Source organism: Idiotropiscis lumnitzeri, chromosome 5 (assembly GCF_059441095.1).
Source record: "Idiotropiscis lumnitzeri isolate Australia: NSW breed Sydney's pygmy pipehorse chromosome 5, RoL_Ilum_1.0, whole genome shotgun sequence".
NCBI lineage: Eukaryota > Metazoa > Chordata > Actinopteri > Syngnathiformes > Syngnathidae > Idiotropiscis > Idiotropiscis lumnitzeri.
The window spans coordinates 27902226-27923891 of record NC_142395.1 but is presented as its reverse complement, the minus strand read 5'-3'; the positions used below and the strand labels follow the sequence as shown (position 1 = coordinate 27923891).

The following is a 21666-nucleotide window of genomic DNA, read 5'->3' as shown; positions in this document are numbered from 1 at the left end:
TTATATTAGACACAAACGTTATTTTAAGCTAGTCTAATATTAAGTGGCAAAAAACAAAGAGTGACAAAAACTTTGCACATACGTGATTTTTTTACTGTGTACACTGCATTTCAGACGTGGATTTGGGAAGATGAAAGTCACAGTGTTAAAACAAAAAATTGAAAAAAAACACTAAGGTTTCCATCTTTATTTACAGCATAGTAGATGTACAAAACCATAAAAATATACACGCACACAAATCATCTATGACAGGTGAGTTGCTCAGTATGCCCAGTTCTATTTTACAAGACTTTTTCATTGACTTACCTCATTTTAGTGTGGCTCGGAAACATTTCATACCGTTACATGGTCTCAATTGTCAGAAGAGTTTACAACTGTCTTTGGTTGTTGGTTAGAAATAAAAAAAAATAATATTTTAAAAAACAATGGAGGAGTTGAGATGCCCTAATTTGATTTATTCCCTGTTTTTTTTTTGGAATTCACAATATTTTTGAAGTGATTTTTCACAATGTGGCAACCTCTGAAATAAGAGTTGCAGCACTATTCGGTCAAACATGTTATCGCTACCACACATTTCACCTAAAACTTTTTACATCATATACAAAACATTCATCGGGATAATTGCTTATTGTGGTTCCACTACTTTTGTCGTAGTGCTAAAGTTCCCAAGAACAACATTTGTGCTATCATCGTTTCTCTCAATGTGTATCTTTGTCGCTTGTAAAAAGTAGCCTATGTTAAAACTACATACACACTCTATATACAATGTCACTGAGTTTCAGTACGTTTACTTTGCTACTCACTTCTCATCAGAATTCATCAGCAAAAGTCTCCTAGTGTTACAATGAGCAGGTTGCGCAATATTCAATATGATGAATACAGAAATGATGAAAATACAGAAGGCTCGTCAAACATCATAATGAGGACGTATACATCGAAAAGGAGGTTATACAGTTAATGTAGTTGCTCTGCTTTAATTCCAACACAAAGTGGCAGAAGTGATCCGGATGCTCAATCGAGGCCACAATGTTCTCCCGCTAAGAAGTCCAGTTCAAAAGTTTTCTCTCTTTCGTTTCATTTTTCCTCAGGATTGTTTCCATCTGTTACATGATCCATTTCATTATTAAGCATATAACTGGAGAAAACATTGAAAGCGAACAAATAATTGGGGCTGCTTTAACTATTCATCAGCACGGTGTCATTCAGCACCTCCTTACGGACGAAGGAATCTCAGGACTTTGGAGCGCAGGAAGCGGATGAAGGATTTGGGGAACATTTCCCGGGATTCTTGTGCCGTGTAGTTGAAGAAGTTTTGTGGGTGAGCCAGAACATCGAATAAGGCCTTCATGAGTTTCTTGTCCTACACAAGATCATGAACAGAAAATTCAGAAAAATAATCTCCTTAACAAATTATCATCAGCAAATCTTAAAGTAGAATAAAGAAAACGCTAATATAAGATAAAGAACATAAGTAAAGGTAACAAATCACCAAATGTCCATTCAGCTCAATTGCTCGGATTTCATCGCTATAAATCACAACAATGAAAGGGAATATTTTGCATATTCTTTGCGGCCAGTGTGTGTGTATTGTAATATTTCAGCTTCATGTGAGAACAAGAGGCTGCTTCATCATGAATTTGTGGTGAGCCTCTGGAGAAGCTGGCGGTGTGGTGCTGCTCCAAACCAAAACATATTTGTTCTTGTGGCTTGTACGGGAGGGCAGCGAGGGTTTGCATGGATGTCTTCATCCTCATGAGAACAAGCATTCAACGATTGCAAACTCTAGACTGAAAAATTACTTTATTATTATTACCACTACTGCAAACTTAAATCCGAACAAATTTTCTTTTTATGCTTGTAGTTTTACCTGTTTCCACGAGAGGGCAGTGTACACTTATACAAACAAACAAAAAATAGAGCGACACGTCGAACTAAAGGTTCTCAAACTTCTTACTCTATGCACCACGTCACACACCAAAAAAAAATATTTAATATTTTGTTAACCACGTAACATTATGCACAGTTTGACCGCTAACACTGTTCTCAAGTTTGGGCAAATGAAACAGTGACTGTGCAATAATAATAATAATAATAATGCCATTATAATGTATCGTACATAACTGTTAAATGAAAATTGTACCTCAATAAAATTTTATAACTCAAAAACGAAATGCAAACGTATTGTAAATAAAAGTTATAAACAAATTAACTGTATGGTGCAGAATTAAAATAAGAAAGAAAAATATGTAGCCAATGCAACATTATTTGCTATTTGCATATTAATTTCATTTTGCATAGCACAAGTGGTAAAATGCCACACTTTTAAAATCTGAACTCAAATAATGATTTAGTTCCCAAACTTTCCAAAATACCTTGATAAGTGTGTGAAAACAAACATTTCACAATGATCAAATACATATGTATTGTACCGAAAAGTTAAATATAACTGAACTGTACTCAACAAATGTTTTCTAATGAATTGAAAAAGAAAAGTTGAAATCACTCTAACATTATCTAATTCAGGGATGAATTTGCATACCACCAGAGCATGCTTGAAGAATCACTGGTGAAACTAATTTTGGCAACACTGGAACTACATATAATACTGTTGGACATATATTTGTTGGATAATGGCATCATGCAGGATAAAGTATAAAATATCTGTGAAAAAACAAAATCAAACAATTACATGTGTACCTTAAGAATCTCTTGATGATTCTCTGACGCATATAACCTCCCGTCCCTTACGATGTCCTCTATCAATTCTTGGTAGTCCTCTAAAATGAAAAAAGTCCATCAAAAAAGTCATAAAGAGCATCTGAGTGTCACAAGAAAAAAATACATACATATAGACTTGACAACATCAAATTAATGGAACATAAAATGCCTTTTTTTCTCTTACCATCATATGTAACATATGGGACCTGGAAGCCTTTCCCGCTGTTCCCCTCGTTGGATCGAAATTGAATCCAGAGCCTCTTGGAGCGAGAGGTGAAGGCGATGGGACGCTCGTATGTCTGACACGTTTCGTAGGTCGTTACGGAGTTTAACAGAGCTGTGAAATTTAACCGCAGCGTTAATTATCGTGCACAATATCAACACGTCTATTAAGTCATTCTTTTTCTCTAGCGCTTGCCCTCATTGGGGTCGTGAGTGGGCTTGAGACTAAAAGACTGAAAGCAGGCTGAGTGACGCGTTTTTGCCCTGGCATGAGTCGAACCAGAGCGCCTTTGTTTGCATAAATAAATTATGCTTCAACTCTGCTTCATGAAGCAATTGTAGTATTTTTGGACTCCTCTAGGTGGCACTCTCTGTTCAACATTGGGCTGAACGCACACTGAATTGCCACATTTTTTAAACCCGTTATTTAAACCAACAGTGCCATCTACAGGACTCAAAAATACAACAGCTGGTTCGTGAAGCAAATTTGAAGCTTCATTTTCCCATCACTACTGATAGTTGACGGCTGAGCGAGGGATATCTTTAGGATATTCAGCGGGCGAGCCCTCACCGTTTTAGAACAGAAGCTTAATTTTTCATGAACTTGAAGCCTCCTTTTATATTGCAAACTTACTTGGTAGACTCTGTAGTGTTACATCGACTTTTGGGGGACTTTACATCCATCCATTCTCCAAACTGAAGTGTACCAAACGAATGTATTGAAAACAAGTTTGAGCAGTGCTTCTCAATTATTTTATGTTACGCCCCTCCTCAACAATTTGCACCCCCCCACCACCACCCACTCTCCGCCGCAACTATAAATAGCATTTTCGTTGCAAAACAAACCTACGCCGTAGATTAAATACTCACTGCGCACAATGGGCAAGGAGAGCGCCACTGTCACCTACTGGAGTGGATGCGAAATTACACTTTATTGTAGTACGGCAAAAAAAAAAAGCATGCTCCCCTGGAGTCACACACCCCAGGGGGGGCCCGCCTCACAATTTGAGCAGCACTGAGTCACGGTAACATTATGGAAAAAGACGGACACAAAGACTCACCGCTTTTCCTCATGACTAAGTAGTCACCACACTCGTCCTCAATTGGCAAGAAGATCTCCGGCACCACAATAAGAATCCTGCGTTTGGGCGGCGGATTGATGGTCCACGTGCACTCCACGTTGGCGGGGTAGTTCCCCGGATAGTTGGGGGACTCGATGTAGCCAGTGAAGTCTCCCAGCTCGCCTCCGCACTGTCTGTCTACGAAACAACACAGTTTTGTCAATTCCTTTGATTTTTTCAACCCAATCGATACGTTTAATCTTGTACACGCATACTTTTGCACTGCATAATGCTGGTGGAGCCATCAAAATCTGTAGAAGTGTTCCCGGGGCATGCCACGCAGTAGTTCTGACCAAACTCGACTTGAAAGGTGCCAGTGGGGCAGCGGATGCAGCGGTGTGTTGTCGTGTTGTAGTAGTGACCTGGAGAGCACTGAACTACAAGAAAACAGCACACAGATGTTGGTCAATCCAGTCTTGCAAATTACTGCGTCATTTTTATGAGGAGTGTAACAAAAAAAAAACAGTGAATCGGAAAAAAATCAATTTTGATTTTCAAGATGTGGGTGCATGGAATCGTATCGTTCCACTTTAAAATATATCAAGATACGTATCTTTGGATTCAGATAAATTTTTATAAATAGTCTACGATCCTATTTAACTCATTCACTACCAGCTGAGTAAAAAAAAAAAGGGATCTTTGACGTCTTGAGCCGTCAATGGTAGTAAATGAGAAATAAAATTGATTTAATTCAGTACAGCATTTTTTCAGTGTCGTGAAGACTAGCATGAACTACTACGAAATACTTTAGCTGGATAGCAAGGATATCGAAGCCATAACTCGATATTTGAACACGCAATGTACAACCCTAATTCCAATAAAGTTGGTATGTCGTGTCAAACATAAAGAAGAATAAAAGATGCAAATGATGCTCAACCTATATTTAATTGAATACACTATCAAGAGAAGATATTTCATGTTCAAACTAGTGATGGGAAAATGACGCTTCAAATTTGCTTCCCTGAACCAGCTGTTGTATTTGTCGAGTCCTCTAGATGGCACTGTTGCTTTAAATAAAGGGTTTAAAAAAATGGCAATTCATTGTGCTTTCAGTTCAATGTTGAACAGAGAGTGCCATCCAGAGGAGTCCAAAAATACTACAACTGGTTCATGAAGTAGATTTGAAGCTTCATTTACCCATCATTAGTTCAAATTGATACACTTCATTGTTTTTAGCAAATAATCATTCGTTTGGAATTTTATGGCTGCAACAACACATTTCGAAAAAGCTACGTCGGGCGGCCGACAATTTTTACGAAGAAGGCCGAACGGTCGAGGCCGGAACGGTATCGAGCTCACGGCCGAGGGCCGGGTGACTGACCGGCAAAAAAGGGTCAAGTGCCCAGCTCTTCTACAAATAGGTGAAACTCGCCCCATTTTTGTTTGTGAATGACTGAGCAATTCAAGGAAAGTTAAAGTAAGCTAAAAAAAAATTAAAAATTAAAAAGAGCAACCATGCGGCTGTAATGGGCCAGTTTGAAGAATAATAACACAAAGCCCACCTTTGGTCTCGCACTCTTGAAAGGTGACGGCACCACTGCGCTTGGTGACCAGGTTCCCCCCACACGGGAAGCAGGTGGTCCGTCCCACTTCTGGCTGGTACGACCCCAGAGGACACAGCAGGCAAGGGGTGAAGCCGTCGTGGGAGAACTGACCCGAGGGGCACTGACCTGAACACACACATCCGCACGTGATAACTTATTCCTGTTTGGACTGATGTGTCGCAACCGCTTCCACGAAGACAAGCGAGCAGATGTTGGAGGAATCGTCATGTTTTTGTTTAGATTTGTTATCTCCGATCACATCACACGTAGTAGCTGCTGGATGACTAATCCAAAATAGGCGCCTCTCGGAGTGTACAGATAAATCTTCTTGTTTAGTCTGTCAGGGGAGATGTGGATTTAAGCTATGGCATCACGCCACACGCTGAGTGCGATAACGGCAGGCGGGGAGACCAAAACATGGCTCACCCTCAGCGTTTATTCCCCCAAAGAAGATAAGTTCACCTCGAAACGAAGCTTCTTTGCTCTTTACACAAAGCAGAGAATTTCTGACAGCGTACTTATCGAGGCACCGTCGCCATCTTGTGTGGTTTCTCATGAAAATGACAAGCTGGCTTTTGTATGGCTCAGCTTTATCATTTTGCCGTAAACTTTCACGTTGTCAAATTGTAACAATCTTGAACGCACCTCGCGTCTAACATTTTTATATTGGATTCCATTTGGTGTCTTGCAGGCGCTTTGAAATGAAATGTCTTTTCTGCTTAAAAAGCTGCAAGTTTTAAAAGATGTGCGTGCGATAACTCTACTTTTCTAAGGGTAGAATTCATTTTATAACATGCAGAGCACTTGAAGTGGGTGTCTCCGTTATGATTGTGAGAACTATATTAGGGTATAATCACGTCGCCGTATTATTACATAAGAGAGAACCGACCATGGGATTTTTATTGCATATTTATCTTACAGTTGAATTTGAAATCAGAAGCGAAGAAAAGTAATAACAAGCAAATGTTTGAGAATCTAGCATGTTTGAAGTTTGACAATCGCATATTCAGATGTTCACAGATTTTTTTGGTTTACTTTTTCTTTGGAACATCAATAACTGGATTTTGGAGTCATTTTTCATTATTCACAACCCTGCTTATTCACAAATATTTTTTAATTATTTATTTTTGTTTTACTTTTGGGGAGACGAGTGCTATTCATGGATTTTCACTCGTCACATTTGCGTTTGATCCTGATTCGTTCTCCTCTAACTATCATCGAATTTATGAGAAGCGCAGATTAGGTGGCAACAAATGCTTGGAAAGTGAAGTAAAATTGCACTTTCAGTCCACATTTTCTACCAAAATAAAAAGAACAAATTAATTGAGCAACAGAGTCGAAACACTTTGAGAGAGCTCCCTCTAGTGGCACGTGAAAGCATCGGGTACAGTTCAATTGTATTTAACTTACATATGCATTTAATCTTTAAGAACGGACTACTTGCAAACATTTGGTACAGATTTTCTTTCACACTTATGTGTTATAGAATTTAATCAAATAATTAAGTACAACCTTAATTTCCTGATACTCACAGTAAAAGCTGCATTAAAACCGCACAGTATGTTAAAGTAATTAAATATAATTTTTGGGAATAAAAACTTCAGTCTCATTTTTGAGGAACACTTGGGCCAGTTGGTCATGAAGGAGGATTTTAAAAATGTACTTTTTGATGCGTTTTATTTTTGGTGTTACCAGTTTCAGAACTGTCTTAGACGTTACATTTTACCTCCGCACTCGGAGACGTTTCGAGCTCCTGCCACTTTGGCTACGTCTCTTCCTTCAGGTGTGGGGCACACCTCGCAGGACATCTGGCCCTCCTCGTCCTGATAGGTCCCAGCTGGACACGTCACGCACCTCCCCTGGCCGCCATCGTAGTACGTGCCAACACTGCAGCTCACTGTTGGACAGGTAGGGAGTAACTTTGGTATTTAACACATAAGTGAAGAACCTTGCTCCAAAAAAAAAAAAAAAACTTGTCACGCTTGTGTTTATTCGACGAGGTGAATGTTTTGTCTCGGGTGGGGGAGAAAAAAAAAAATACACATCCCCTGAGTAAAAATACTCCCGCAAAGTCGCATCTGTGTGCTTATACACCAGCGCCGGTGTCCTCACAAAACAAAAGTGAAGAATTATTGTAGAAGAAGCCAAACTAAAAGTTGTCTGCACTCGTAATTAACATCCATTTAAAAGACAGATCAGTATGTGGCGTGTCATTAGAGCGCTCCCGCCACAAAAGCCATGAGAGGGGAAGCCAGACAACAAATAAACTCGTTTGCCCTGCGGCCACACAAATCAAACGGGCCTGACAACGCTGCAGATTTACGCCATAAACACTGCAGTGTGTAACAAGAACATAAAACGAAAGCAAGCCAGACTTCATCAGCACAGCAGCTGCCTTAAACATGACCTGACGCACAGGTGACGAATCCCCGCTATCTTTCAATCACGTGTTAATTCTCAGCAGATTTTCACATTTGAACACGTCTTGACAAAAGGAACGTGCGGTATGATAAGAGCAGTTTCCTCGAAAGCACTCATCACCTCTTTTTTTTTTTTCAGCCACAAGTACGTTTTACTTTTGTTTAACTTGGTGAAGTGATGTTCCAAGAAAGCCACTACAGTCCTTAAACATCGGAGAAAACAGCATTTGAGTTTCACACTGCACTTATCTCATCCGAACGAACGGATAACATAATAGAAAGTCGTTTCAGCATTACGGCGTCTTTGACTGTCTGCGATTTGTCCTCACTAGTTTGGCGCACGACTAGAATGACTAGTGTCATATTAGTAAATGGATACTAGTTGTGATGGGAAAATGAAGCTTCAAATTTGCTTCATGAACCAGCTGCTGTATTTTTCAGTCCTCTAGATGGCACTGTTGCTTAAAATAAAGGCTTAAAAAAAATGGCAAGTCAGCCCAATGTTGAACAGAGAGCGCCATCTACAGGAGTCCAAAAATACTACAACTGGTTCATGAAGCAGATTTGAAGCTTCATTTACCCATCACTAGAAACTAGCATCTATTTCAATTCTTGTTAATGTGACCAAATTATATTGGAGATGCTTTTAAAAAGAATAGATGGGTTTGCTTTTTCAAACCATTTGCCAAAAGTATTTTATTTTAATTTTCAGAAAGCGAGCAAAAAACACAACAAACTTAATAAGAAGATCCCAGTTGCCTTAATTTAATCTTCATAAATTGCCATTGGATCAATGACTGCGAATCTCAACAGACATAAATAAAAAAACATTATTTTGAAGCAAGCACATGATTTTTTGGTTTTTATGATTTCGTGACAAAAATGAGTTGGGCAACAATGCTGTAGGCTAACAATATGTTTGTTCATAAGAAATAATGACCACGTTCTGGTTTCAGTCAAGAAATGTGTCCAATTTGTACAAGACCACAAATGGGTCGAGCAGCCAGAAATAGCACTCCAGAAAAGGTCCTGTTTCTGAAGTCAAAATAAATGTAGTCCTCTAAATAATTACTTGAGCAAGAGTAAGTACTGCTGAGTAACTGGAGAGTAACTTCTGCTTTAGTTATTTTTCAATCAGCACGGATGTCAAACGGAACATGACGAGAAAAAGAATCACTGCTTCGAATCATTCACCGTAATTTCCAGACTACAAGCCGCAGCAACTATTTAAAAAAAAAAAAAAACGATATACAAGCCGCTAGTGATGGGAAAATGAAGCTTCAAATTTGCTTCATGAAACAGCTGCTGTATTTTTAAGTCCTCTAGATGGCACTGTTGCTTTAAATAACGGGTTTAAAAAGGGCAATTCTTTGTTGTGTTGAACAGAGAGTGCCATTTACAGGACTCCAAAAATACTACAACTGGTTCATGAAGCACATTTGAAGCTTCATTTAGCCGTCACTACAAGCCGCACCAGGCTATAAGATGCTGTTTTCTCTGTTGAAAAAAAATTTGTTGTTCACTGCGCGTACAGAACAATTTTGAACTGTGAATGCACTTAAAGCTACATAAACAGATTCTTAAAACATTGCAACTACTAATTAAAACAGAACAGACCCAAGAGAATAAAAAAAAATCCAGAATTATTTTGCATATTTTCTAAGTATAGAGCGCCCCTATTGGTGAAAAAAAAATCCCCTGCAAAGCTGCACTGTAGTATTAGTCGCATGGTTCAAAATCGAGAAAAAAATTAGCGACTTATAGTCTGGAAAATACGATATGTGTTTTTTGAAAGGCATTTGGGATCTAAGTTCCACCTGGTAGCGATAATTTACCAAGACAAACATTGACTAAGCCCTGCACACCTCCTACACGAGCCTACACGCACACACAATATGTGAAGGTATGCACGCATGCTCTCCCTCAAGGTAACGTGATGCAAGAAACATCCAGTAAACAACTGTCAGGGACGCATAAAAACGTGAAAAAAGCGCTACGCCGAGCCGCCGCACATCTGATGCCAAACGCATTCACGTAAAAAAAGCAGAGAGACAAAAGAGCGCCAGGCCTCTCCTCCAGCTGCCGCCGACGACTTGATGAAGCACGGCTGCTGTGCGTCGCCCAATGACTTTTTTTATGTCGCCCCAAACACAGAAGCAAATCAAAGAGCGCATTTTCTTCTTATCTCTTCAACGCTTAATTAAAGGGACCCTTCGCTTGAGTTCCTCCCAGTCAGACTGATGCCTGTAATTAATTTCGGTTCTTCTTAACAACTCGACTGGAGAGAATAAATCAAGAATCCCAACTTTCCGTGCTCACAAAAGCATGAATTAATATCGTGTGGTCCAGCAAATTGTTCCATCTTCAAGAAAAGAAAAATATAATCCTCTCAAGAGCGGTTCAATTTTTGGAAGGCTCATTGTTGACGGTGAAAGAGCATGAGGAGCCATCATCGTATTGTCCTAACAGCTTTTATTTGACAGAGGAAAGCAGTCAGAGAAGAGAGTGAAAGAAAGCAAAAACCTTGAAGCCTTTCAAATGCAAAGTGCGCGTCCATAGAGTCCTCCAATTGATGGCCTCAAAGAGGTTTCAAAGACCTTTCACCTCTATTCAAGCCCTCAGTCTCTGCCCACTTGATGACATAGGAAAACACTCGGCTATCACAGTGGTAAGGAGCTGAACCCAATAAAAGGGGTCAGCTTTCTGAATCCCCCCATTCTGCTCGGCCCAATCGCAGCTCGCGCCCGTCGGGCCGGGGCCCAAACAGCTGATGCTAATTGATTCCCATGGTGTGGCTGAAGTCAATTCTCTTTAGCAGTTTAGTGGCTGGGGGTCATGCAAAGTGGCCCCAGCTGGGGGGCACTTTGGATGCAGGAGAGAGAGAGCGGAGGGGGGGCAATGAACAACAATCAAACTGCCAGCTTGAATCAACAGGACTTCCTAAACAACTTAAAACAAACAAGGAGGGGGGGGGGCTCATTTAGTCATCTTTCTTTTTTTTTCTTAAATATATTTCAGAGTTCGCTGGAAATGATGCCATATGGATGGCAACGGAAACCAGCTGAAAGGATGGCAGCAAATGCAAATGAAGCCGAACGCACCGCAGAAGGCGGTAGAAAGAGAACGCGCATCTCTCCAAATGCTCTGGAGGGAGCCTGGTGGTGGAGCGCCTCGTCGCTCCGAGTGAGCTTTTCAATGAAAAGCACCAAACTGCAGAGTTAAGCCAAAGCGGGAGGAGGGAGGGAGGAGGAGGGGAAAATATAGCTCCTTTAAAAAGCTGGAGGTTAAGAATGCCTTTCACCCCCCCCCACTCCACCTCCGCCTCTTTTTGCCTGAATTACATGTCCGACCCTGGCCAATAGGCTGTTTAATGTGGAACTGAAAACGGCGCGCTTCGGATCTGCCGTACTCACAAAGATTAAGAAAAAATCATTCCACATAAGCACCACAAATTGCACACTCAGAAAATATTTCCCACTAACAAAGTGAGCTTCCTCATGGAGGGACGATTTATTGTCATTCTATGTGCATCCGTTAACGCACTAAAAATGTTGAGAAGTGACCAAAAAAAGCAATTTGGTAGTACGCCATAAGAATGAACACTCTAAAAAAAAGACAACAAGGCACTCTAAAGCAGCCAAGCCAGCACGAAGCCCGAAATCTTTTTTTTTTTTTCTTAAATCTAAATCTAAAGCAGACGTGCCATCGGGCGACCTGAAGGGCAGGTGCATTTTCGGGAGTGCAGCTAGCAAATGCTGTGTCACAGTTGCACCAGAAAAACACTTACTATGTTTAGATACTGTTAATAACTCGTTTATAACCTGAATTCAGGTTTTAAAAACACAAATAAGACCCTGGGTTGAAATGGAATATTTCGTTATATACAGTAAACAGGATTGGAATTCCTCCGTTGAATTCTCTCGCTCTCTCTCTCTCTCTCTCTGCCAAGTACCAAGGTGTCACTTTTGCTCATTCTTACATAACTGTAAGTCTCAGGTTGGGAATCAAAAGTCTACACACCCCTGTTTGAATGCAAGGTTTATCCTGAAGCTGTCGTGAGATGGGCAATATAAATAAAGGTGTATTGTATTATATTGAATCCGAACTTATTCCACCGTTAATGTACTGCAAATAAATAGAAGCTTTTGTCAATTTTTTTTTCAGTTCAGGCCAGACGTGCAATTTTCTGCCCTGTGGAATTTTCTTGCCGTTCATTTTTAATAAAATGGTGGAAAGGGGCACCTGCTTGCCCTTCACTCAAAAAATGATAAAAAAAAAAAAAGCTAACTCACCACACCTCCTGCCCACCAGCACCTGTCCCGCCAAGCAGTGACCGGCTCCTTCCGCCGGCTGCGCCAGATTCTTGGCCAGCTCGTAGTCCGAGCCGGCAAAGTGGAGGTGGAACTGTTCCCGGTTGATGGATTTTCTCAAGGTGCGGATGGTCTTCCTCAGCCTTTTTTCAGAGCGCCGTCTCATGCAGTTGAGGTCGCAGCCCTCTGCTGAGAGAAGAGCTAGATACCACAACTGTCGCCAGGAAGGGGAGGAACGATGTCTTCAACCGATGCCTTCCTCGGAGGCTTGCATGCAAATGTCGACACGCGTCGAGATAAACACCCTCGACATATAGACCCACACTGGACCAGGAGTAAGTCGTGTCATTAAAATGTGAACGTGAGCATCCTCGAGCCCCAAAGCACAGCCCACCACCGTTGCGGCACACTCAAAACAGGAGATACTTTTTAACAGACAGCAGCAAAAGGAGGAGACGAGGAAGCGAAGACTGCAGGCAGGCAGAGACCAACCTGTTACCTCCTCTAGGTTCACATCCAGCTCAAACTCGGCCGTGATGGACGAGCCGTCCTCTTCGGCCGCTTTCCTGCCGTGGCGGCTGCGCCCTCGGTGCGCCGACGAGGTGCAGCGCAAGCTCACGTAGCTGAATTGCACATTCTCGGTGAAGGGAGACCTGCCGTCTGTCGACAGTGGGAGATCACCATCAATTGTCGGACGATCGATAATTGACATCGCAACGAGATGGAGTGGGATGTCCTCGTCGACATGATGTTGGGCGACAGTGATAGATTTAGTGGTGCACAGAAGCCCTTTAACATGAACTAAAATATTCATACCACATGTGATTTTTGGCCCGGGTTCAGAGTGGCCCGAAAAAACAAACAAAAAAAAAACAGTGCGCTAATTCCACCCTCGCTTGTCACCGGTGTTGCCCCGAGACAAACCAAACCACATCACTTGGCCCACAAAATTCTTTCCCATATGCATCCGTTTTCTGGGTTTGTTTTGAAGGAGCCATCGTGTATGCTTGATCTTCTTCAGAGGGGGGCACACAAATGTTCTCACTTCTTGGTCGAACCAAATGTGTTTTGAAACAACAATTATACGCAGCTTTGTTTTAAAGAGTTGTTGTTTTAGCTGTGATATTGTGCGTAGCCGAGAATCGTCATCCTCTCGGAGAAGAATGCATCCCGGTGGGGATTAATTATCAAGTAAAGTGAAGCGGGAGAGAGAACTAAACGGGACAGGGGATTTGAACAATTTCTTCCGTAGGTGTATTAATCGCCAATAAGCAAACTATAACGACTGTTAAAAATCTACAGTTGTTTATTTACATTCAAATTTGAACTTGCAGCCATCACAATTGATGCAAACCCTCATAATGATCAGTGGAGACTTCAATCATCTTCCTGCTTCTTACCGAGGACTAAAATTCAGTTGCAAGACGCTGGCCCCCCAAAAAAACATTTATAACCCATTAATTACACTTTTACGACATTTAAACGGCGATCCTTAAAAAAAACAGTTCAGTAGGTCATGGCCTTGGAATTTAGTACAGATCTGGATTCCATTTTTCAAAATCTTATCTCTTTTATTTGTCCACTAATTATTTTTTGTCCAGCCCACCTTTTGAAGCGCAGTGACCAAATGTGCTTCCTTGGGGTGCACTTGTGTCGTGTTGTTGCAACATGCGTACCTGAGCGTGCTGAGTTCAAGCCCTCCCTAAGTCGCTCCTGGCTTCTTTTTAAGTTGCACTTGGCTGTGCCCGACTTGAACGTCGCTGTGGTCTTAATGCGAGGCACACCGGACAACTCTGGAGCTACACAGGGAGGGAAGGGGGGTGGAAATCTCGTCATTTTGATCAAAGTAAACATCCAGTAAAAACACTCCAAGCCTCAGTGCCGGCAATCTTGCTTTGAATCGGCCGTGTTTTGTACTTGCCGAAGCATTGCAAGCCACTGTTGTTCTTTTGTGCGTCAGCCAAGCAGGGCAGTGGCATTCCACAGGTCACAGTGTAGGAATCCTCCGTCCCTGAAAAACACACACAAGAGGCCGCGGCGCATCCGAATGTTAGCGAGCAGCATGTAGGAACACGATGCGTCTGTCTGCGGAAGGATGTTGACGACTATTTGCACAAGCGGGTTAATGTTTAAATCAGCTTTTATAACGACACAGCACCCATTTGAGGGCTTGCTCACATTCTTGACGGCGGGAGCATGTCAATAAAATCGAGTGCAATTAAATGCACTGGACTAATAGTTTTTAATAATGATTTTCAAGCCGAAAAGTGTCTTTATGAACTATTTGATTGCTGTAAAGCGTTCATTCAATAACCTAGTTGTGTGTTAGATCAATTTAGATAAATCAAAATCCTTAGAATCCAGTCCATGTACTAGTAGACTATTTGTCCTCACTAGACAATTAAGAGCACTAGTAGGACAACTTTATTTTGCTCATCACATTTTGTCTATGACAAGTGCCACTTTAGACACACTTGTACGCTGTAAAAAATGGGGAGTGTCTAGTCATTTTTTTTTCACTCTTTCATTTAAAGTAAATTTTACAAGAAGACATTTTGGGTAAAGTTCACTAGTTTATCGAATTTTTAAAAAGCCACTCAGGGGAACTTTTTCACAAAGCTCATTTCATACACAAGGTTACTCAAATTTGAGTGAGGAATGTCCAGATTCGGAGACGGCTGCTCTACACCTGAAATATGGCTCTGCAGTTGTCTGATTAGTATGGCAACGATATCCGTTGCGAAATATCATACAGATGTGGAAAAACATTCGGAGTAAGACGCGGCCGTTCTACTAGCGCGCCCTTGCTTGCCATGACGTTGCATTACGGTCCATGTGCTAGTACGTTCGTTCTTCTTACGAGTAGGGCAACTTTGACGGACTAGAAGGCCAATTACATGATAGTAGCATAGTAGCATGGTACTTAGCTACTAGTACTACTAGTGCGGCACTAGACATTAACTAGTATAATTTTATACAGGGCGGCATACTAGTAGCAATAAACCCAACTAGTAAAGTCTTGTGCGGCACTAGTAACACTAAAAGCCCAACTAATAGGCGTGTGCCGCGCACTAGTAGCATGATCAGAATATCAGCTAAATGCTGCTTGAGTATTAGTTCAAAATCCTAGATATCAAGTTAAAGGTCCATGTACTAGTATGCTCTTTGCCCTCACTCGTAAGACCACAGGACATCTTCTAGAATCTCTTTCAAAGAGCGTGGAAGGTGTTGCCATTGCAGGTGGAGCTTTTCACTTCCTGTCCATGCCGGGTGTCCCAATTCTTTTGTCCACATCGCGCGGTTGAATGTTTGCCTCCGAGTTCATTTGAATGAATCAGTCATAAGCAGCGGATGTGGATTTTTGTGTGTGTGTGTGATCTTACAACTGCGGCGGCATTATTAAAGGCCGCCGTGGTGAATGGAGGAATGGCAAATCCTTTTGAACGGCGTACAATATGAAGCAGATGCAGGAAGTGTTGCGTGGGCTCCAAACGTTAAGGCATCGAGGGCGGCACTCGAGTCAAGAACTACTATTTGACTGCCTTTTAGAAGCAGACATGTTTTGGGTTCGGGAAATTGGTGACAGCTGAGTGGTCAATCCGGAAGTGGAGGACATTTTAGAAAGTTGAGTCTCTCAAGATACATGCTGACTTGCTACTGACACACCTTTTTAGACAATTAGAAGAATATGGAGCTGAGGGCTGAGGAAAATTAGAGTCATACTAAAATTAAATGAGGATTCAAATAAAATCGCACTTTTTTTACTCGGCAAAAATTTTTAAATATGTTTTTCCCACCAAGGCACCATAATATCTGTAAAAAGGTTGGGCCAAACACAGCCATAAATGACTATTTTGAATTTTCCGGACTATAGGCCGCAAGTTTTTTCCCAGATTTTGAACCATACGGCCAATACAATGGTGCAGCTTTTCTGTGGATTTTTCTTTGACCACTAGGGGCGCTCTATAGTTCAGAAAATGCGCTAAATAAATCTAGATTTTTTTTTTTCTTCTCTCGGGCCTTTTCTGTTTTAATGAGCAAAGTTGTTGCCGTGTTAAAAGGCACTCTTTTAAGAATCTGTTTATGTACCTTCATGTGCATTCACAGTACAAAATCCTTCTGTGCATGCAGTAAACAATTATTTTTTTCAACATAGAAAACTGAGGCTTATAGTCTGGTGCGGCTTTTATATCTTTTTTTTTCCAAATGAGTTGCTGCGGCATATATACAGGTGCACCCTATGGTCCGGAAAATACAGTAAATTGTGTCCTAAAAAATTACCGTTGATGGTTGAATATTATGTGACGGTTTTGGCTTCACAAAAGAAAAAAAATAAATAAATACGTAAAATAATTCAATTTTTCAAAAATATTGCTTTAATTGTCCTCCAATTTTGGAAAGACCCTTATACGACGAGCAATGAAAAAGATTTCTTCGTATTGAGCGACACGCTTGATCCAACTCACCACTGCTGATATGAACTTGAGACTGGCACGTCAGAAAGCAGCGGTCACCTCCCTCCTGCTTGCTACAGTTCAATGTAGGCTTCGAGGCGGCTTTCGCAGCTGGCAAACCCTCTGCCTCTAGATAGAAACCACAATAAAACTCCAAGGTAAAAGAGGAACGCGTTGGACACGAGCAAGAGGAAAGAGGAACCCAATATTTGGACAGCGACGACAGCACGGCTTTGATTATTTTACGAGCGCACACGAGAAACGGAGCGCGTGAGAATACAAGAGAAAAGAGAACAGAATTCAAAGTATCTCCTGTTTTTGTCCCACACTCTCTCCGTCGTCCAAAAATGTCATCCATGCGTCCGTTTTGTTTGAACTGGCATCTTTTCATGCGGAGGAGGCATTGACTTACCAATACAGTCCTTTTTGTTCCAGTGGAGCTTGTAGCCAGGGTTGCAGGAGCATTCAAACCCGCCCTGAGTGTTCTCACAACCTTGTTCACAACCGCCATTGTTCACGCTGCATTCATTTATGTCTGAGAAAAAAAAAGAGTGGAAGTAAGCTCATTTTGAGAGTTGTTTTGAAGATTCCGATAACCTGGTTTGGTTACATCGACACAGTGAAGTTACAAAGACATAATGTGAAATGAACATCTAGCTCTCCATGTCAATCAAAACCTTATAATAATAATAATTATTATTATTATTATTTTTTAAGTAGTATTTTCCGGAGTATAAGCCCTTACTTTTTTTCTTAATTTTAAACCATGCGGCTAATACAAGGGTGCAGCTTTTTTGTGGATTTTTCTTTCACCAGTAGGGGCGCTCTATCGTTCAGAAAATACGCAAAATAAATCTCGATTTTTTTTTTTCTCTTGGGTCTGTTCTGTTTTAATTAGCAAAGTTGTTGCCGTGTTTTAACAATCTGTTTTTGTACCTTTATGTGCATGCACAGTACAAAATCGTTCCGTACATGCAGTAAACAACAATTTTTTTTCAACGTAAAAAACTGCGGCTTCTCGTCTGGTGCGGCTTGTATATCGATTTGTTTTCTTTCTTTCTGTTTTGATTTTTCTTCTTTTTTCTTCTTTTTATTGAAGAGTTGGTGCGTCTTATAGTCCGGAAATGCATTATTATTATTATGTTGTAAAGTTTTGTAGAAATTTCATTCGAGTATGCAGGTGTACCTAATACCATGGCATATAATGCGGCATCTGCAAAAAGCATGTTGTCAAACACAGCAACAATTTTTGCGTGTTGTGGACCTGCTCGAGCAATTTGCCGTAAGATTTTAGAATAAACAGGCTGAGATAGTTGCAGAGCCACTGATCAAAAAAAATAAAAAATAAAAAGGTTTGTTGTTAACAACAAATAAACAGAACCGTCAATAATCTTTCAAGCAATTTGATACAGATAAACATATCCCTTGTTAGGAACTGTTTGAAATTTCAAGTTGAAACAAAAAATGCACAATAACCTTTACAGGTGATCTTAATCGATCACCACCTCAAAAATTGCTAATTAACAATGTGCATCCAAAAGTTTAGACATGATCAAATTAAGATCAGCAGTGAAGGTGATTGCGCATTTCAACCTACAATATCCCGAACATTCCTTATTTCTCTGTGCATTGACGTGCCTCGCCCTCCACCCAGCCTGATCTTACCTCCGCAGTGGGCCAGTCCGTACATGGTGTAGCCTTTGTTGCACAGACACTGAAAGCTACCGGGGGAGTTGACGCACGTGTGATCACACGTCCGCTCAAAGAAGCACTCGTCTATATCTGTAATCAAACACCAATCGCATGACATGAAAGCAAACGGGGAAGGAAGTGTTCATAACGAGGGATTCCCCATGCGCGCGGACAAACAGGTGCATTTCAATCAATTCTCAAACGGCTTTGACGATAATTACAAGGGAGAAGCTTTGCTGAGAAGCTGTGCGGCTACTCTCAGTCTAGCAAGCGTTACATTGCATAGGAAAAGTCAAATGTGGTTACGACTGTGTCGTAACACAGCACTTAATAGATACAAGTGTGTTGCCTTTCTTCACTACGTCAAGATAAAATGCATTTAGTCATCTCTGACAACGAACGGAGGGAAAATTGCGAAATAGCATGTATGATTGCTGCAACTATAGTTTACACAGACGTGCAGTAATCAGGATTTTTTTTATTTAGAAAAATGAAGTGTTGAGGTTTGAACTTGAAAAAGATTAAGATGTCCTTTAATAGTCCCACAATGGGGAAATTTGATGTATCGTAAGATAAAGGTTTCTTTCTTTCTTTAGTAATAACGATATTCATCCTCAAATATCCGCCTCTTCTTTGACGCCAGATATACAGGTAGTCATATTACATTTTTCTATTTTAATTTGAATTCATAAATTTCATATATTCATGAATGCTTGTGTTTTTTATTTATTTATTTATTTTTTTTTTATTACTAGTAGTCAACTACCGGAATTATTTTTTTCAATTGTCAGCCCGTAAAACATTTTTAAATGTTATTTTGCCAAACATTACTTGGACCCTACAACACATTATTCCAATTTCCATTACTTACTAAATTCAAACAAATTGCTGTTCTGGGAGGATTGCGCCAAGGTGCAGGTCGTACCTTGACATGAGCGTTCATCCGTCAGCAGCTTGAAGCCTTTCCTGCAGTTGCACTCAAAGCTGCCGATGGTGTTCCTGCAGAAATGATCGCAGCCGCCGTTTTGAAGCTCGCACTCGTCGATGTCTGCCGGCAAAAGCGTATGGAAAGCATTTATTCCATTAACTTGACATGCAGCATGTACTTGTATCCTCTTTTTCTTCACGAGTTAGACGTTTGAGACTACTATTCAACATACAGGTAGAATGACGGATTCTTTATACTCATAATATTGTGCCACTACCAATGCCACTAGGACATAATTTAACCTTCATGTGCTGTACTACTAAAACTAGTAGGCCTAACTAGTAAGAATGTGTCACACACTAGTAGCTTCCTGGAACGTGATAGTAGCAGCACTAGTTTTCCATACAGTCACATGTAGTTGTCCAACGAGCTTGACAAAGATTTTAAATGATTGTACTGGCAGCCATTTGAGCTTTTATTCAATAGCCACGATATCCATCTTAAAGGGGAAGTCACCTACACCCCCCCCCAAAATATTTTTGTAATTAAATGTTCACCCATCTAAACATGGCATTCTGATAAATGTTGTGTTTGTGAAATATGAGTTAAGCAGCAGAATTCACCCGTTTTTAACCATCTCAGGAGGCGGCCATTTTGTCTTTTTTGTTGACTGAAAATGACATCACCTGTTTAGTGAAGATGAGCCATGATTGCCCGTATTACTACTTATGGGCAGAAATTTCCTGTGTGTGGAAAAACATGACTAGGAATACATATTTGTTCTTCTAATGTGGATTTTCACACATTCTCAACAACAGACAACTGAGTGTCATCGGTGGGGCTGCTATGAGCGGCAGGCGGACCTTTGCACGTTTTGGCATCCGGCTGTAGGGTGAAGCCAACGGGGCAGCTGCAGCGCACGCCCGTCGATGTGTCTTTACAAGTGCAGTCGCACCCGCCATTGTTGACTGCACAGGTCTCTGCATGGACACAGGATGCAGTTTGATGAGAAAGATGAAATTTCACAATAGACACAAGAGAATACGAGCACATGGACCTTAAACTGGATATCGAAGATAACGAAAACTTCAATACTTGACTTCCACCTTAATGTTCGACTAGTGGGTCAAATTTAGCGCATACCAGCAGTGGGGGGAAATCATTAATGGTAATTACCATGTTATTACTAATACACAACTAGTGAGGAAGTGTATACTACATAAAGGACTGTAGGATGGCTATCAAGGATATGGAATAAATGCTCAAGTGGCTTTGCATAGCACTGCGGTTGTGGGTGAGGAACCAAAAAGGTCATGTTACACTTTGTCAATGATCTTTGGAACCACTTGAAGTTGTCCTTGCAAAGAACACATTGTTGTCAGGAATCGAGTCAGCGGACGTAACATTAAGGCAGACATGCAGAGTGAAACAAAAAAAAAATCTGTCTCTACAAAGAAAACGAGAAAAGTAGCCTGCCAGGCATCCTCCAAAAAGTTAAATATGACTAAGCAGTACTTAACAAATGGATTGGACTGGATTTAAAAAAAACCAAAAACATACATGACACATTTGAACATTTATTCATTGATTCTTCGTATCACGAGAGGTAGCACACTTTGGAAATCATAGCTCGAATGAGTGTTATGCTAATAAATCAAGAATATATTTTATAAACAGTGGAACCTCGGTTTTCATCCGCCCTCGTGTTCGTACAATTCAATTTTGGATGATTTTTTTAAAAAAAATTCGAAATCTCAACCCGGTGTTCGTACATCTGCTTGGTTCTCATACAAAAATAACCCGTGACTCAGCCACTCATTTCCCAGAATGTATGCACGTTCATCCGAAGCATTTCGTAAATTGTATAAAAAATTGCAATTCGACAGATGGCAAGACATGTTGGCCAAAGAAACATTATTCAGTCAAAGCAATAACCCTCAGGCAAAATCATATTTTCTAAATAAAAGCCAAGCGTATAACAAAACGTTTTCACCATACTTTCAAGGACCACATGACGGCTTATTTATCAGTCACACATAAACAAGCACAAAAAAAGTTGAAGGGTGTCTGCTAAATAAGCCACAACACGGCCTAATTAAGTGTAGTGAGACTATTTTTATACTGGCGTGCTTTTATTTTGAAGGCCTGATTTTTGGCAGGCTGGTTCGCCGCCAATGTTGCCCCAACTTGTCTGTCTGGGTTGTTATTTCCTTGAGTTGTTAATAAAATAAAAACTGATTCGATATTTTTTGGGTAT

At 40.7% G+C, this 21666-nt stretch overlaps 1 protein-coding gene across 6 annotated transcripts in view; it reads right to left on the bottom strand.

Moving 5' to 3' along the window:
• Nucleotides 1-172: 172 nt before the first annotated feature.
• scube2 (signal peptide, CUB domain, EGF-like 2) overlaps nucleotides 173-21666 on the bottom strand; it is a 32824-nt gene continuing 11330 nt past the window's right edge. For 3 of the 6 annotated variants that reach the window (XM_088297075.1, XM_088297078.1, XM_088297076.1), the window contains 16 exons: nucleotides 20273-20389; nucleotides 19407-19529; nucleotides 18455-18571; nucleotides 17202-17324; nucleotides 16802-16918; nucleotides 14257-14346; nucleotides 14012-14134; nucleotides 12828-12995; nucleotides 12318-12524; nucleotides 7332-7502; nucleotides 5564-5731; nucleotides 4277-4438; nucleotides 4002-4199; nucleotides 2903-3055; nucleotides 2698-2777; nucleotides 173-1360 (listed from right to left, as the gene is read on the bottom strand). In XM_088297075.1, the coding sequence (XP_088153201.1) occupies nucleotides 1214-1360; nucleotides 2698-2777; nucleotides 2903-3055; nucleotides 4002-4199; nucleotides 4277-4438; nucleotides 5564-5731; nucleotides 7332-7502; nucleotides 12318-12524; nucleotides 12828-12995; nucleotides 14012-14134; nucleotides 14257-14346; nucleotides 16802-16918; nucleotides 17202-17324; nucleotides 18455-18571; nucleotides 19407-19529; nucleotides 20273-20389 (2264 nt within the window). In that variant the 3' untranslated portion in view covers nucleotides 173-1213. The remainder of the gene's footprint in view (nucleotides 1361-2697; nucleotides 2778-2902; nucleotides 3056-4001; nucleotides 4200-4276; nucleotides 4439-5563; nucleotides 5732-7331; nucleotides 7503-12317; nucleotides 12525-12827; nucleotides 12996-14011; nucleotides 14135-14256; nucleotides 14347-16801; nucleotides 16919-17201; nucleotides 17325-18454; nucleotides 18572-19406; nucleotides 19530-20272; nucleotides 20390-21666) is intronic. The other 3 variants (XM_088297077.1, XM_088297080.1, XM_088297079.1) reach the window with 2 other exon arrangements.